At 43.6% G+C, this 16549-nt stretch overlaps 1 protein-coding gene and 1 long non-coding RNA gene across 10 annotated transcripts in view; one reads left to right on the top strand and one right to left on the bottom strand.

Annotated features, from left to right (window-relative positions):
- Positions 1 to 16549, bottom strand: part of LOC105668806 (neural cell adhesion molecule 2-like) — a 237523-nt gene that overhangs the window by 80132 nt on the left and 140842 nt on the right. For 2 of the 8 annotated variants that reach the window (XM_067351878.1, XM_067351883.1), the window contains exon 1: positions 12067 to 14568. The exons of 5 other annotated variants lie outside the window; for them this stretch is intronic. In XM_067351878.1, coding sequence (XP_067207979.1) covers positions 12067 to 12178 — 112 coding nt within the window. In that variant the 5' untranslated portion in view covers positions 12179 to 14568. Of the gene's footprint in view, positions 1 to 12066; positions 14569 to 16549 lie in introns of those variants that run through there. One more of the 8 variants, XM_012361417.2, reaches the window with a different exon arrangement.
- Positions 1 to 16549, top strand: part of LOC105668807 (uncharacterized) — a 328884-nt gene that overhangs the window by 173132 nt on the left and 139203 nt on the right. The window lies entirely within an intron of this gene.

Below are 16549 nucleotides of genomic sequence, written 5' to 3'. Positions count from 1 at the left end.
CTATTGATTTTGGCATAACTACACCGAGCAGCTCGCTCGCAGACTGTATCGGACGAACTGTGTTGAAAAGTAATTTCGCTCGTTCTCGCATTCACTAACGAGAAGCGACGGGAGCGTCGACCTCGCGTCGCGTTTGTCTCGAGTCTCGTGTAACGAGATAGAGAAATGTTTGTCGCGCCCGCGAGATGGGCGAATCACTGATAGCGCGACTGTAATGGTCAAGCGGTCAAGTTATGCCTGATTAAACAATGCGAAGCGCGACAGTGGCGCGTTTGAAGTCCCGCACAGTACGTGCGCGCGCGCGTGTGCGTGTGCGTGTGTGTGTGTGTGTGTGTGTGCACACACACGTATCTACATGAATGTGTACGAAGCGAGACGACCCCGCTTTCGAATTCTGAAATTCTTTCACAGCTGTCGCGCCGGGCAATGCAAAAATTAATCGTGTTACGAGCGTAGCTAAATGAACGCGAAAACTGGTCCATTTCGCGTGAAACGTCCGAACTATCTTTCGCCGTGGAATCACGCGATTGTTCGTTAAAAACGGTAGAAATGCTTTCAGTCACGGCGCGCGACGAGGAGTGGAATTGTGCTGACTCGTGCGGCAATTCTCTCGACGTCTGATCTCAAAAAACCGTAATCCAATTTAAAGAAGGGCTGCCGAGTGTTTATCAATTTTATACGAGCATTCGTCAGCGTGAAAGGAAGGGACTTTTCGCGCGCGAGATTATCCGCTAAATCTCTTATTAAAAATCCAAACACGCGCATGCGCGACATAATGCCTGCTTAAAAGCGATTCCGATTTTACGTCTCCTCATCTTCGACAAAGGGTTCTCTTCCGTTCGCAACCTGAATGTATCGAGCTAAGAGAAGCCAGCGTTTTATTGGTGTTCCCGCAGATTGGATCTACGACAGGTATACAGAAATCCTTTTGTGCCGGAGATATACTACCTGCGTCTCTTGTTTGGGATTTATATTCTCCGTCTACCGGCGTGCTTCCGCGTTGGCACGTATGTGCGACTCTCTCTCTTCACATCCGCGCTATGTATCGCATTAACTCGGACGAGTGTCGTTTCTCGTGTGCGCACGCACCGTATGTAAAACTTGTGTACACCGCGCGCATAGCAGCGGTCACGCCGCACAAAGCAAGCGCTATTCCACTAACGACGATGAAGTGGTATCACGTGTGATTAAGTCGTACGAAAATATAATTTCTCTTGTTTGCGCAAACTTCCGCGCAAGAAAGATCGCTGATGAGCGGGCACATGCTCATTTCCACATTCACAAGTCACGTAACAACTCGCAAACAAGAACCGCACGAAAATTATCCCGCCGCGACAAAAAATATCGATGCAATCACTTTGAGCTCGCGGAGAAATCGACGACGGGTGGAAAATGAGTAATATACAAAAGTAAAGAGACACACTTATATAATATAACAATGAGATTACATATTAACATAGTGAATAAGCTAGTATGACGGTCGATTTAAGTAGAATTAATCCCTACTTACTTCTGGGAACACGCTCGAATAACATCGTAATCCCTTTTAATGATAAGATTATCGGGTATAATTGGAACCTCCTGTAGCCGGATTCTACTTCGGAATCGAGTTATCAAAGTTCTCTCTTTTTCGAGGAGAATTATTCATTAGAAAAATGCTATAATACCGCTGACGCCGGCAAATTCCTGCGTCACTCACGCAGATGTAACGTAGACGAGCTCGAATCCGGAGCGAAACGGCGCTTGATTCGTCTTAAGAAGGATTAGTTTTAATATGCCTCGCGACTTTATGATGACGATAAGTCAAGGCACCAATATTTATTTGAAATGCTGAACCGTTTTGCCGGGAGATATATATTCTTTCTCTCTCTCTTTCTCTCTCTCTCTCTCGCTCTGTAATTTATATTGGCCCTTCACGTTACTCTTATTTCGTATAAATAATTTTGCGCTTTGACTTTGACTTCTTGACTTAAGACCGCACTTTACGATGCATTTGATGTACCAAAGAACAAGAAATTACGTACCGCAAACAATCGGATCGGTTCAAAGTTTACGGAAACTCGCGGAAAGCCCGGAAACGATTGAAATGCGTACGCGGAGAGGCTGAGTGGTAGGAATAGCTAACCGTCAGTTAGATAATTAACGCACTCGGCGGCACTTCCAATTAGCACGGATAGGCAATTAGCATATAAGCGCGAGGATCGATGGCAGTTTGTACACTGCGGAATGGTGCGTGAGCGAGCGAGTAAGCGAGAGAGAGAGAGAGAGAGAGAGGGGGGGGGGAGAGGGAGAGAGAGAGAGAGAGTGAGAGAGCGGTACATTGCGCTGTGCAATATGCAAAAAGGACGAGAAGATCTATGCCCATTAATAATCATTTAGCGGGCTGCACTCGGATAATATATTAAAACCGTTTTGTTGGGTTATTTATGGATCACGAGCATCGAACGCCTTTAATTTATCTCTTACCGCTTAAACGGCGTGATTTCACCATATTTTTATCGCTCTCGCAGCATTTCGCTGAAAATAAAATTTTTTTAAATTTACGTTATTTGCCATGCGATACGCGCGTTCTCGTGAGTTTATATACATCGTATCAGGTTCACAGGGTGGCATACTTGTTTATCGCATTTCTCTAGCGAGCGGTAATTAACGATTTTACAGTAATTGGGAAAGAGGATTGTTTGCGCCGCCAGTGAGTTAAATGGATATGAGTATTAACTTCCACGTTGCTATGAAGTTGAATCGATTCAATTTTCGAAGAGCGCGTCTAGTCCGAACCCGTGGCGCAACTTTGTTCGTCGGCGAAAACAAAACAGATACAACGTAGGATGATCCCGCTCAAATGTAAAAGTTTATCGCAAGCTCGAAATCCCGAAGAGACATTTGATATGCCGCACATCGTAGTAACTTGGTTGACTTTTGCTGGAAAATATAAGCGATACACGGCGCGGTTACATCTTTCGCTTTAGATACACGCATATATACATATGTTGCGAATATCTCGTACATGACATTTGTTTTCGAAAAAGTCATAGAAAAATAATCGGCGTCAACAAAGTTTACGAGCAATATACGTGCGTCGACGTGGAAATTCGTTGGAGCGAAATATTTTCATCAGACGAAATCAAAAACCGTAATATTAATAAAAATAAAAAAAAATATACTTTGATAACGAAACGCTGCGATGTGACATTTTGAACTCTGAATGCACAAATGGCACACGGATAAATGTGAATTTTTTCGTAATAATCATGGAATTTTGTTAAAAGAAATTATTAAAACAAGCGAAGATGCTAACGCGGGATAAAGGATGAGAAGGTGAGACGAGAGGCGGGATAAAGAATATGGCGAGGAAACTGGTAGCGTCGAGAGAAAAAGCCGGCGGCCAGTGCCATTCTATCCTCGACGATATTCCCCTGTTGTGCATTTTTCTCGCTCCTCTCGTTTCTTTTTCATCTCGTGATATCTAACGCGTTTCATCCTGTTGACGCGGATTAACGAGAATTCTTGACCGTCGAGCATCGAATGCCACTGTGTCGTACAGCAAACTAATCGTTATCTCGCGTTATATTACCTTAATCGATCAAGCAGCGTACACTTTGCGCTTTGCATAGATAGCATAAATATAACCGTCGTTTAAATAAATAATGAATTATTTATGCGCAAATTTATCTGTGTCTGGAGAAATATTTGGAGAGTTTATTAAGTCGGTTATCAGATGCGCGGAATCCAGTCGCTTAATTGCTATTGACAGCGAAAACGTGTTTTATGGCAGAGATACGATAAAGATATTATCAAACATATATCAAACGTACTATTAAATATGCAAAGCGAGAAAGTTTCCAAGCAAAACTGGCTATTACGTCGACAGAAAGCGATCATTACCGATACTTAGGCTAAACTCCGAATATTGTGAAAGTAGTAAAAAAAGAAATGTTGAAAGAAAAACGTGAACACATATTGCACATCTAAGAGCAGGTAAACATAGCTCAGAAGAGCAATAATTAAGTAAATAACGTGTAATTTCTTATAAATATCTTGGAGAATCAGGACGCAAAGAATATCAAATCAATTGTTGGCTAAAAAAGAAATTACGTTTATACATTTTTTCGCGCGGATAATAAATAGTTATAAGAATTTAATGATTGCAGATTTTTCCAAGATAAAAGTTTGATTACAGTTTGATTATAGTTATTTTAAGATAATTTGGAATAATTCAAGTTTCCCTACAACGTCCTATGAATAGATATAACAGATCTCATTTATTCGCTGAATATCCGATAATCACGATGACGGGCGTGAATGCGAAATGTCGAGTGAGACCTCGCGATTCGTCATTAAATAATCGTCACGCTAAGCGAATTTGATTCAGTTAGTACCGGCGATATCGGTAGGTGAGATGATTCTACTTCCGTCGCGCATGCATACACATTGTGATTCGTTAAGAATGTAAAGTCTTCCCCGATTTATTGATCGTTCGCAAGTAACTTTTCCCCTCAAAAATTGATTTCCAAAGTACTAAGTGGAGAACTCTCGTGTTTCTCAATTATCGGGATGTATAATGGAGATTTGAAACGGGGCGCAGGGAGAATACAGTGCGGTGTAAACGTCGTGAGAGAACTTAATTTCATGTCGTCCCGATACGTCGCGGGAATTCGGTTTATACGGCACCGAGCGTGGCCAGAAGGGGAGTCCTGGTTTGCGCCGCGAGCCCGTCGACGCTGTGCAGTCGAAGTTTCGTGTCTCGCTGAAAGCGTGTAACTGTTACCAGAGAGCTCGGGGGATTACTAGTAATCTGCGGTAAGCTAAGGTACGTGCGCGCAGCGCGCGGTACCCGGCAACCTGTTTCGGATATTGTTACGACGAGTAGCCGGCGGCCGTTACGCCAGAGTCATTCGAACTTGACGAGGAGAGCGAAAGAGAGAGAGAGAGAGAGAGAGAGAGAGAGAAAAGGAGAGAAGGAGAGAGAAAGAGATCTCCTGTGAAACCACCTTCCTATTCCTCACGCGCCGCGCCAGCTCGTTCGCGGACTCGTTAGCGCCGACGTACCGATGAGGGGTGGCCGATGTAGCCGGGCGCGAATTAACCAGTTAGAAAGTTACGCGGAATCACCGCCGCGGAAAGATAGGGAGCCGAGTTACGCCGGGAAACGCTGTTACGTTCGTCGAGCACGGAAATACTGGCGAGACGAGATTTTTAGAGCGCCCGATTCGGACTCGACGTTCTCTCGGTTTTTCCGCGGTGGCCGCTCCCGGCGTCGCGCGGCATCTGTAACACCGCTGTCGGCGGAATTGCGAAAAATTCATTCGCTCGATCTGCATAATTCCGGGAATTAGATACTAAGATCTAGGTTAATTGGAATAATTTGCGTGGAAACGTCGTTTGACCGTCTCATCCTGATTTCGTAAAAATTTAATTTCAAGCAATCTGGAACGCTTCGTGCTGGAAGATCGCGCGTATCGTACGCCACCGAAATGGCCAGCGGTGGCCAGCACGGGCAAGTGAATATCCCGCGCAGCTTTTTAGTATGCATATTGAAATAAAGAAGACGGGAAAAATATCCGGCATGTTTAAAATGAATTCGCCAAACCCGGACTTGACCCAAGTAAGAGTATCATGTCGCGGGCTGCATTTCATTGCTCTTTCGTGGCTCGCGCAAGAGTCGTCTGAATGAAGTCTTTCAAAGTATTTTATATCCAATGCCGAACGCGCGCGCGCGCGCGCAGTATATAAAGAAAACTGTTGCTCGCAATCAAGATACCTCGTTCGCGATGTAAATGAGAAGGAGCAGCGTCGTAATCTAGTCCTGTAACCACAAGGTAGCGGACGAGCAGGCCGAATGTAAAAGACAGGCATTAAATCCCTCCGTTCGCACGTTAGTGGCGAAGTTAACGACGGCCGCGTTACTATTCGCTATAAAACTCTCTTCTTTTCTTTTTTTTTCTTTCTTTCACGCCGCCGCGAAACTTCGCCGCGGTAATTGCCGACTTTAGTAGTGGCCTCGATGGTATCGCGCCGCTGTTACGATTGTTAGTCAAAGTGTGACAAAATCTCGACACGCGTTTTTCGCATTCGCGTGCAACGGCGACTTCCGACTTTCCTAACGAAAGCGCGGATAAAAATTCCTACGAGTCCGAGTAATACGCGAGACGGGTAAAAAGGTCGTCGTAAAAGGAATATACTGCGCGCGACGCGTACGTACAGGTCATATTTACGAGGGACAGGTCGTAACACCGGCGCGCTATGAATTGCAGATAAATGGAAAAAGAAGGAAGCGTCGATGATCGAGTATCGCGACGTACGAAAGTTTTACGATGATAAATTTTTTTTTCCCCCTTTCGCCAGGCGTCGCTGAAACTTTGTAATTGACGCCGAATCGAGTCGCATCGCCAAGAATTTACATTCTCGCTCGTGCATATACGCACGAATTAGTTTGATACACCGAGCGACACGGCGATGACACACACGACGGCGGTACGTCAGACAAACTCATAAAACAAATCTGTTTCTTCCGCAACGAAAATTTCATATAAAAAACACAACGAAAAATATGTCCTTAGTTAGATGAGGGGTTTTTTTTTGTAAAGCACTCGAAGCGTGACAAATTTCGTGCGATATCCGAGCGATGCGTGAAAAATTTGTCACGCGTATTTGCCGCAGGTTTTTAAGTTTTATCGCGGCGACGTGAAAACGTATCGAAATTCCGCGTCACCAGTCACGAGTTAAGCTCATAGTATTGGCATATTGAAGTGGATCCACTCGTTACCCGCGCTGCAGTTTTGCGGAACGAGACCCGCGGGAACGATATTCTGAATTTTCGCCGTCATATGTGAAAGGCTCGGGAGAAATACGTAGTTTCGGAATGCGCGTTCGCCGTACGCAGCACCATTGTTGCCGGGCTTGCCGTGGATTACAGTAATATGAAATATGTCGCTTCTTGACAGAATTGCGCGAATTACGACGTATGAAATGCTCGCGGCGGTGCAGGGTTTATTCTCGCTGCGTGGCGCGAAGCAAATTTTATATCACGCGCCGCATCTTGTCGGTAGCGAGAAACGTTTTTGACACCGTCACGCAATATGCCATTATCATTACACGCATAACGAGCCGCGGTGCCGTATTCGCACAAGTCCGACACTTGTGCCGTGTGATTTGTATAGGCGGACTCGTCAAGCAATAAGACGAGGCTCTTGCGAAATCCTATATCTTTCTATTATTATCACGAGCATTAAACGCTCTTTGCATAAAATTACCAACAAAAAAATAAGAAACTTTTTAATAATTAATAATTATACTTGGAACAAGTGCCCTTTGAATAAGAGGGTCGTATTTCTCGACGAAGAAATATGCTGTGCCAACTTTAGTCGCGAGTGTGCCCAGCAAATGCGGTGGACTGAGATCGCGTGCAAATAATCATTCGGCGCTCCTGTTTGTAAAGATGATACTGCAATAATTTCTCGCGTTTATCCACATTCTTTGCGTAACGACCCTCTTCAAGCAAGGGGCTTGATATTTTTTTAATCGCACGAACGTGTACAAAACCAAACGTGCGAATCAGCGTGCCGAAAAGAAACATTCGACAGGACAAAATATGTCCTGTCATCTCTCGGTGTTGTTCGTTAATCGTCTTTTCACGAGTTCGCCATTGACGGAAGGAGGTTATCGTCGAAATCACATAATAATTATCATTTTGGTCCTTTGAGATTTCAGCGCGCACGTAATGTTATTTTAGCACACAGAAGTCGTCGAAAAATAACAGGCGCGCTGCCGATTCCAATTAATCTTGCCGGGATTAGACTCGAGATAATCGCGAGTATTCGCGTGTCGGGTACGAAACATACATGTTACGTCGCCTGATCGTCTCCGCCTCGTTTGAGATACGCTCGATAACGCTGCTTTTACCGTGCCCCATTATTTTGATAAGGTTGTTACGCGAGGATATACAACGAGGGGGAAGAGAAATATGTCATTTTTCAATCGGCATATCGAAAGTAATATCACACGCGTCGTTACGTTAATAATTGTTTCCACGATTTTCGCAATTACAGCGCAATCGTCACGTAAAATGGTTTCTCGCGCGCTAGTTACGTCGTGTTCGCTTTACGGGCTGCTGTTATTTTTGAATTCCATAGCGAGCTCACTCCGTGGCCCGTATTTCCATTAAGTCGTACACCGACGCGGTACGTGTGTACGGCAGATGAAATCGCGTGCAAATTATCGTCTTGGTCGGCGGCGTGCAAGGGGTCCTTCTCACCCCTTCCGCGCTGCCACCTTCCACTCTACGGAGGATGACAAATGGCCGCCCATTAGACCGATTTCGTGGTCATTCCGTTGCTGCCCTCGCTTTTCGGCTTTGCTGGCAAAAAAATTAATTGCCACCGTAATTGTGATTTCGAAAGCTGTCGTTGAGTGTTCTCGCTGTCCGAGACGTAAGATACAGAGAGAGAACAGTCTGCATTAATGAATATATATATATATATGTATAGAATCTCCGAGAAACTGAATTAGTAGTTTGCGACTGTGCTGAACTGGTAATTCAGATTTTTGTGTCGTTAAAATAAGATGAATAGATGGATAATTTCCAGAAAGATTATCTTCTGGAATATTTTTCAAGTAAAACTGACGTGAAAATTAATATTGTATTTGGAAGAAGTAAAAATTGTTGAAGAAAGTTAGCGTGATTCGCGTTTCACGATAAATTGTTTATTTATATCGGGATTTAAATCTATTTTTCAACTTTGTTTATGCAAAATAAGTAAATGTTTTTTGAAGCGAGATATATTCTGTAACACATTTTCCATATATTATAGCCTCGCGGAAAGCTGTTATGCAAGCTCTATTAAAATGTTAGCTTGCCATGGTAAGCTCCGGGGTTTATATTTTACGTTGCAATGTGTCCGTAAAAACACGACGTAAAGAGATCTCTTTATGGCACAAATAGTGTATGTCTCGATGAAGCGCACATGAAAGTTGTTCTTTGCGGTTACTATGGTTTTAGTTATTTACTGCACGTGCTGTGTATTTGTAGCATTAAACATTAGAGAACAGAATATTACGAAAATAAATATGCCTCTCGTTACTGACATTTACCGACCGCTTTTTCAATGTGTCGTGAGATTAGCTTCATTAGAGAGAAACCGAACGCCATTATTTTGCGATACTGGAAACGCAGCGGAATAAATGCATGTGGTCTTATGCTGCGCGAATAAACATGAAAGCGTCGTTAATTAACGCGCAACGCGTTAGTTACGCACATGCCGCGCACACGTCAGTTGTCTTTTGCCTTAGGCAACACCTGTTGAAGTGGAAGTCAGATAAAACCTTATGAAAACGCAGGCTAACGTTTCGCCACGCCGTGAAGCAATTCCATAACGAAGCCGAGTAATTCCGATCGTAATTAACGGCCTTTGAATCAGCCGCGGTTGCATTAATTCGCGTTCGCTGATATTTCGCGCGCGAAGCAACGCGCCTCGACAATGATACACACACAGTTTTGTATCCGTCAAGCGGAGTTCCGGAAACTTCTTCCGAGAGAATGGCGGAATCGTGCGTGAAATGTTAACAAGACTTGCCAACCGAAAATTTCCGCGACTCCCCTAACTTTCCGCGGTCGATTCTGTTAACGCTTCTCTCAAACTATGCAAGAATTGCATGCGCAATCGCAATTCCCATGAAATAACGCTAGATTGCTTCAGCGTTCCCTTGTTCCCTTTAGAGTCCGGGCTCTCTCTCTCTCTCTTTCTTTCTCTCTCTCGCTTGCCCCCCCCCCCCTATTACCCCTCTATCTCTCTCTCCCCTATATTCCTTTACTCACTGAATGTAATTTGATGTCGACGAATGACATATAATATGGATTTACCTGGTTATATTGCCTTCTCGCAATAATATTTATTTTCCCGGTTGAGATGCTCTCACGGGAGTGTCATTATAATTGCCTCATTTTCAACCGTATACGTTGATGTCCACCAATTATCACACGAATAGTTCCTTTAATTATTAAAGATATAACCGACGATTACTGCAGCATATTGGTCCCTCTGGTCATCTAATATGTCATCGACAACGATGGATATTCACATACATTCCTAATTAACTGTTGCATTATTCTTTCAGTCAAGCATCGACGAGTTTGAACAATCAAAGTTAAGCTTTGCGCAAATATCAGAGAAATTTATGCCTTGTTGCGAACTGCAAGTATCATTAATATTAAAGTATCAATCCAACGCGTATAAAACTCTATAACTCTATAACTAACTGCAACGCGTACTTCTCGGAATTGGATAAATGTGGAAAAATACCGACGGATCATTACAGAAATAAGGACGAACGAACGGCACGACAGGATCAGTCATTCTCTCAAGGAAATTTCGTAAATGCGTGAAATTGGCATTACATTATTTTGTTCCCGGACGAGGCCGAGCTTCGCCATTGAAACTCCAATTTTTTCTCTTCACGTCCACGCCGTGGAACATTCTTTTTTATCGCGCGGCTATAAATTTAGGAGGGGCTTAGCGCCGTGGTTTAATTAAACTAGTTTAGCCGTCATTCCCTATCCTAAGCCTTCGCTACGTGCTGCGCCGGAATCGATCGGATGCCAACGTCCTACAATTTTCTTTCCCGTTTATCCGGCTTACAGAGTGTTAAATTAATTTTAGGTGGCGTATATTACCCGCAAAGTGCCAATTATAATTATAAGACGCGCGTATAACGAAATAGACTCCAAGAGGGCAAAGGCTCTTTAACAATCGATCGATGAAAGTTGCCTGACGTTACTTTAAATATAGCGGATAATCGATGATGCACAGAGAAAATATTCATATTTTTAGTTATATTGCGTCATACATTAGATTATTATAGCATCGTTCATCTCCTGACACGACAGTTAGCCAACTTTGATACTTCCTACTTCGAGAAGATCTTTGACATTTACGAGCATATTGCGTTGTTTATCGCTCGAGTAATTTATCAGGGTATAAATTACGCTGCCTACTAATGATAGTTTTTACACAACTGACATGGTTTTCTTTTATTAGAAAATATCAAATTATTTAAGTCGAGAATAGTTTTAAATAAATATAAAAAAAAATGGTTAATAAAAATAATATCGAAGACTGTTCGAAATTGCTGAAAACTGCATTTCTTTTTAAACGTATTCCCTGTTTGCTCTGCATTTCTTCTGAAATCGCGTGTGTCGTCTGATGGATACAATTACGACCATGTAATAACGCGAGATTTTAATCACGAAACGGTATTCGCATCGATAATGATATGCGATCGACCTCGCGCTGCCGTGTACCGGTCGGATTAAAATTCCTACAATTATGATTTACATTGAAGATTTGACTATCGATAAAACAACCTGTTATTTTAATATTTCCAAGTATGTAATCGTATATACGGCTGTGTCAGCGTCGCGGCGTGATGCACACGGCAATTCTGTCATCTCAAGGACAGTTTCGACGAGTGCGAAGCGCCCCGGTTAATTATGAGACATCGGAGAACGGCGCTAATGAGATTCAGGAGCACCTTTTCATTTATATCCCCTTCATCGACTACTACGCCGCCGTAGTTGCGAGTTTCGTGGAGTCTGCGCTCTCTCGGCGGCGGGAGGGAATACGCGCCGGAACGCGGTCGAGTGAAACTTCCTCTGGATGAGGTCGATGATAATAATCCGCTGTTTAAAGTTCCCAACAGCCTCGTGACGCGGGACCGTTGAGACTCGATAGAATTCATCCGTGTCTTCGATCCGCGAGCTGAGCAACGCTCGGAGCAACTCTCAGCGCTTTCGGTGCGGGGAAGTTTACAGGCGGCCCATCCCGAAAGCTCGAAGCATTTCGGTAACAGAAAAACTTGGCATTCCTTATGAACGTTGACTCGCGATCTCATGTCAATTACACATCGCCCACGGTAATTGGCATTTTTATAAAATTCTGTCGGTTATTACTGGCACGCAAGCCGCGGTGCATTCGCAGAGCTGCAAAGCGCTTCGCATTCCGACTCCAGCGCACCGAAAGGTTTAAGCCCGGTAGTAAATCAGGCATAACTGTAACGGGGCGCATTACTCACTCGGCTTATCCAGATCGGATAGTTCCAACGACGAGTACGACGCCGTGGCGGCTCCCAAGACCAGCACCACCGTCGTCGTCACGACACTCCACCACCGCCACCTCCACCACATTTTGTCCGCCTTTCACGCGCACTGCACACACCCTCGACCTGACGGACGGCCCCTGGCGGTCACCCCCTGTGCCCCCCTTCAGTTGTTACGTAGTCTCACGGCCGTTACGAGCCGGCACTAATTGCGATCTCCGATGTTGCTGCCGTTGCTCTCGCTGCCGTTGATGCCGTTGTCGTTGCCGTTGCTTTTGCTGCTGCTGCATTGCGCCGCCGTCCACATCATCCGCCGTTCTCCGTCGTCGTTGTTGTTGCCGTAGCCGTTGCCGTGAACCGACACGCCGCGCTCAGCCCCGTCCCCTATGTGTCTCGTCGCTCACCTACCTGTCGTCATTTAATGAGACGCCGGCTATTTGTCTTTCGAGCCTCTCTTTCTCTCGCAGGAACGAAACGCGAGACCTCTAACGACGGCGTATGTTATCGCCGTTTCGATGTTCCCATCTTACCTTTCCACAATCTTCGCTTCCCTTATCATCTCTCTCCGGTTGAAGGAACTCTCCGCGACGATTTGAGCGCGCGATTGATCTCCCCGGGAGATTTTCCGATCGATCCGCAAATGTAATTCTTCAAACGGCGCTCGCGAGTAGTTGAAACTTTATCCCTTGTCGTTTGTTATCGCACCTTTTTTCACTTCTTGATCGATGCGTTCCCCGTTAGGTAAATTCGTCGCTGCCGTGGGATTTCACGGACGTGTCGGGCGAGCAGATGATCACCGGATTTGCCGGATAAACGGAGGGAAGCTTCCCCTGACAGGTTCCTGAGTGGCGATTGTAGTTTTATTGTCTGTAGCGGAGCGGCGTGTCGGATGCAAGCTCCTCTCCAAGACGACGCGCTTCCGGAATTCGCGCGCCTCTGTCTCGACGCCTGTCCTGAATTCCACTAAATCGCCCGATCGCGCGATAAATCTTTCGCGGAATGAAATAAAACGAGCCTTGGCTACAGTTGCAAAGTGGATTCGACGTATTCTGAAATTCCAGTAATGGATATGTGTCCACGATATGTGTTCGAACACAACACAAGTTGCGAGCCTGATCAATTTTTAGAACACTTTAAAAGATTCGTGTGGTGCGTCTGTTTTTTTTTTTTTTTACGAATATTTTCTTCCGTGGCATTTACTTTATAATCACTGAATTATTTTAATTTCTTCTAAACAGTGGGTGGTTGAAAAAAATTAAGTTGTTGTTTGGATCTTTTTCTCTGATAAATTACAAAACTCTGTCTTGCCGGTTGTTAAGACTACTCGACCGTCGGAAATTTCGAAGCACTGATGCTTGTTGATCGCAGAACAAATATCGCTTTGGCAGATCACTGATAGTATTTTTTGCTGTTTTATATTCCACTCTTATATTCTCCGAGTATCGGTTCTGTCAAGTAGCTGAGCGACTAAGAATGGAGTGGCAAACTGCATGCGTATAAAGTTACATGTTCAGTCACTCATAATATATTGGTACTATGTATCGAGTCAAGTGGTAGCGCGTAATTCGATCGTAACGCGCTGGTAAATGAAAAACGATGCTACTCCGAGTTGCGGTATTTATTTTGAACACATTGTAAGTCGATCGAGGCGTCTCGATTTTTTTCTCACTTACTCTCGTATCGCGGCGATACGTGCACACTGAAATGACACGTGCATTACGCGCGTTTAAAATGGAATCCTCAAAGTGGCGTAAAAAAAATGACAACGCGGTGCGCCGAACGAAAAGTCGCGAATCACGCATGCAAAACTCGCGTTAAAAATTAATTTCAGCGTTTATAAAAACACGAGCGTGCCGCCGCGTTCTTCGCGTAATCGTAACGTCCGAATCATCGATCAGCACTTGCAAAGCAGGTCGTGCAGGCAATTGTCAACTGATGAACTTGTGCGCGATGACACTCGGCGTTTTCGCTTCGATTTTGATTCATGGATCACTCGTTAGCATCGCGTATCGTCGGATAACGCGTCGACGAGAAACCTCCCCTGCGACGAAGCCACATCGAGTCCTGACCCGCGGCGGCTCGGTACTGAAACCATTGAATATCGCGAGAGCCCTTGCGAGTCGTTTCGGGTCGTTCCGCTCGCTCTCGGGCGTCTTCGGGCACGCTTGTGCTGTCCGTCTCGTTCTGAACCTCCGACCGCTACATGCCGTTCCTCTCGCTCGTCCGTGTTTTGCTCCGGAACTCCCACATTCGACGCGTTTCTTCTATCTCCGTCTGTGCCGTGAACCGCCGCGCTATGATTTACCGGCGCGGCTAATGAGTTGCCATAATCGTCGCGCGCAGTCCGGGCGCGGATGTGTGAACGCACAATTTTCGACAGAACGAAAGAATCTGACGCGCGAAAGTTGCTGTTCCAGGTGGTGAAACGGAATGCCAAGGTCATTACGCTCTTACGAATCTAATCTAACGAAATTAATGAGGTAGAGGAAGAAATTCTTGTAAAGAGGATTGAGCTACTATCAATTGACTTTCATTAAAAGTACAGAAACAGCTTCTTAACAGCTCAATAAAATAAAATGACTAATTGTAAGATTTAAAATATGAAAAATAAAAATGGTGTAATATATACATATAATTAATATAACTAACTAACTAACTTTATATAACTGTACATACAATGATAACATTGTATGTACAGCTTTAAAAAAATTAGAAAGAGTCGAACGGCCATTTTTGCGATATTTCTAGAAAATGTAAAGCATGAAATTAATCGAATACGTCGAAAATTAATTTATTAAAGCTAACTACTCGCTGCTATTTGCACTTATCGTGAAGCTTCAGTTTTTCCGCCGATTCTATAGATCTTTAAAATCTCGCGTGCTGAAAGAGGATATCGCACACAACGATAAATACATCCTCAAAAAATGAGAGTATGTACTTACATTACAGTGCTCATGAAAACTGATATGTAGTTCGTGCGTACCTAGTGCATGCACGAGATAACGGCCCTCGAAGCTTCATGACTACCTCTCTCTCTCTCTTCTCTACGAGAACTTGCTCCAATCACGATAAATTCCGGCTTTCGTGTTTCCATCGCTATCGGCAATCGCCTGCAAATCACTTCCTAATCCTCATCGAGTAGGTATCCACGGAGGTACCTATCCTAAATCCGCTTTGAATGTTCAAGAATGTTCCAATGTATGTAATATCTTATTCCGTTATTCTTTTTTTTTTTTTACTTTTTATCGCGTAATATCAATTTATAAGTTAATTTATATTATTAATGTTTTATTAACTTTTAATTAAAATTTGACATTTATAGCACAAACATTAACTTTTCACAAACGTTGATATTATATAATGTCACACGGAGTGATTTAATTTTCGAAAATTATGAACCACATTAATGATATTTTCCATCAAATGTTCTGCTCAAATATCCCGTACTCAAAATATCCGCCATTTGCGCTTTGCAAGATACATAAATATGATGTATAAAAATCGCTAATGATCGTGATCTACTGAGAAGTAAGGCATGTTACGTCAATCCACACGTATCTATTGCTACATTATTAATTGATGAACTAAAAGGCGATCAATAACCGTATGAAACAATATATGTCGGGTGCATTGCTATGTTAATAGCTGTTTTAATGTTTTAGCAAATTTTATATATTAATATCGTGATTACGATAGATTTTATTACACGGTGAATCGATATGCAACGATAAACAATATTTAATAACATTCATGCGTTCATAATTATATTGATGTCCGAAGCCAAACGTAATTGATGTTGCTATTTGCCTAATGTTCCGCATCCTTGATAAAGTTACGTATTTTAATTGATTTAACATTGATCTAACATTTGCGCAAATAAATATCGTTACAAATGAAATATGAATGAGCACTACGTTCTACCGTAATTTGGGCAATTGTAAAAGCGCAGGAAGCATAACTAGTCCGATCGATTTCGCGAACTGTGGTGAAATCGATTCCCGCTCGGGTCATCGATCGGGACGACAGAGCGAATTAATATCTGGCTAAAAATATCTCTAGATGCGGAATAAAATATCTAGGCGAGAATGCGCGCGTAGCGTGTGACGGACGCTTGTTATTAATTACGCCACGTAAACACGCAAAATATATTTGCCGTTTATTTCCAAAATGTAAATGCTTCCTGGCGTTGTTGACACATGTTTGATTTTTCGAAATCGACCAATGTTTATTCCGCTTCTCACGCGTTAATCCGCTAACGTAATATTTTTTATATTAACAATATGCACGCGAGCTAGTTGACCGTAAAGTCGTTCGTTTGCACATCCGGTTAGAAAAAAAGTAATTGTTCAAAGAGGCGCAATCCGCGTTCTTTGTCTGTCACAAGCGAACGTGCTCGCGCGCGCGCGCTCTTCGTTTCATCTCGAATCGCCGATATTTTACATCGTGCACAGAGTCTGCT

The sequence above is a fragment of the Linepithema humile genome, chromosome 3 (assembly GCF_040581485.1).
Source record: "Linepithema humile isolate Giens D197 chromosome 3, Lhum_UNIL_v1.0, whole genome shotgun sequence".
NCBI classification, from domain to species: domain Eukaryota; kingdom Metazoa; phylum Arthropoda; class Insecta; order Hymenoptera; family Formicidae; genus Linepithema; species Linepithema humile.
The sequence above is the reverse complement of the archived record's forward strand: the minus strand, read 5'-3'. Positions and strand labels throughout refer to the sequence as shown.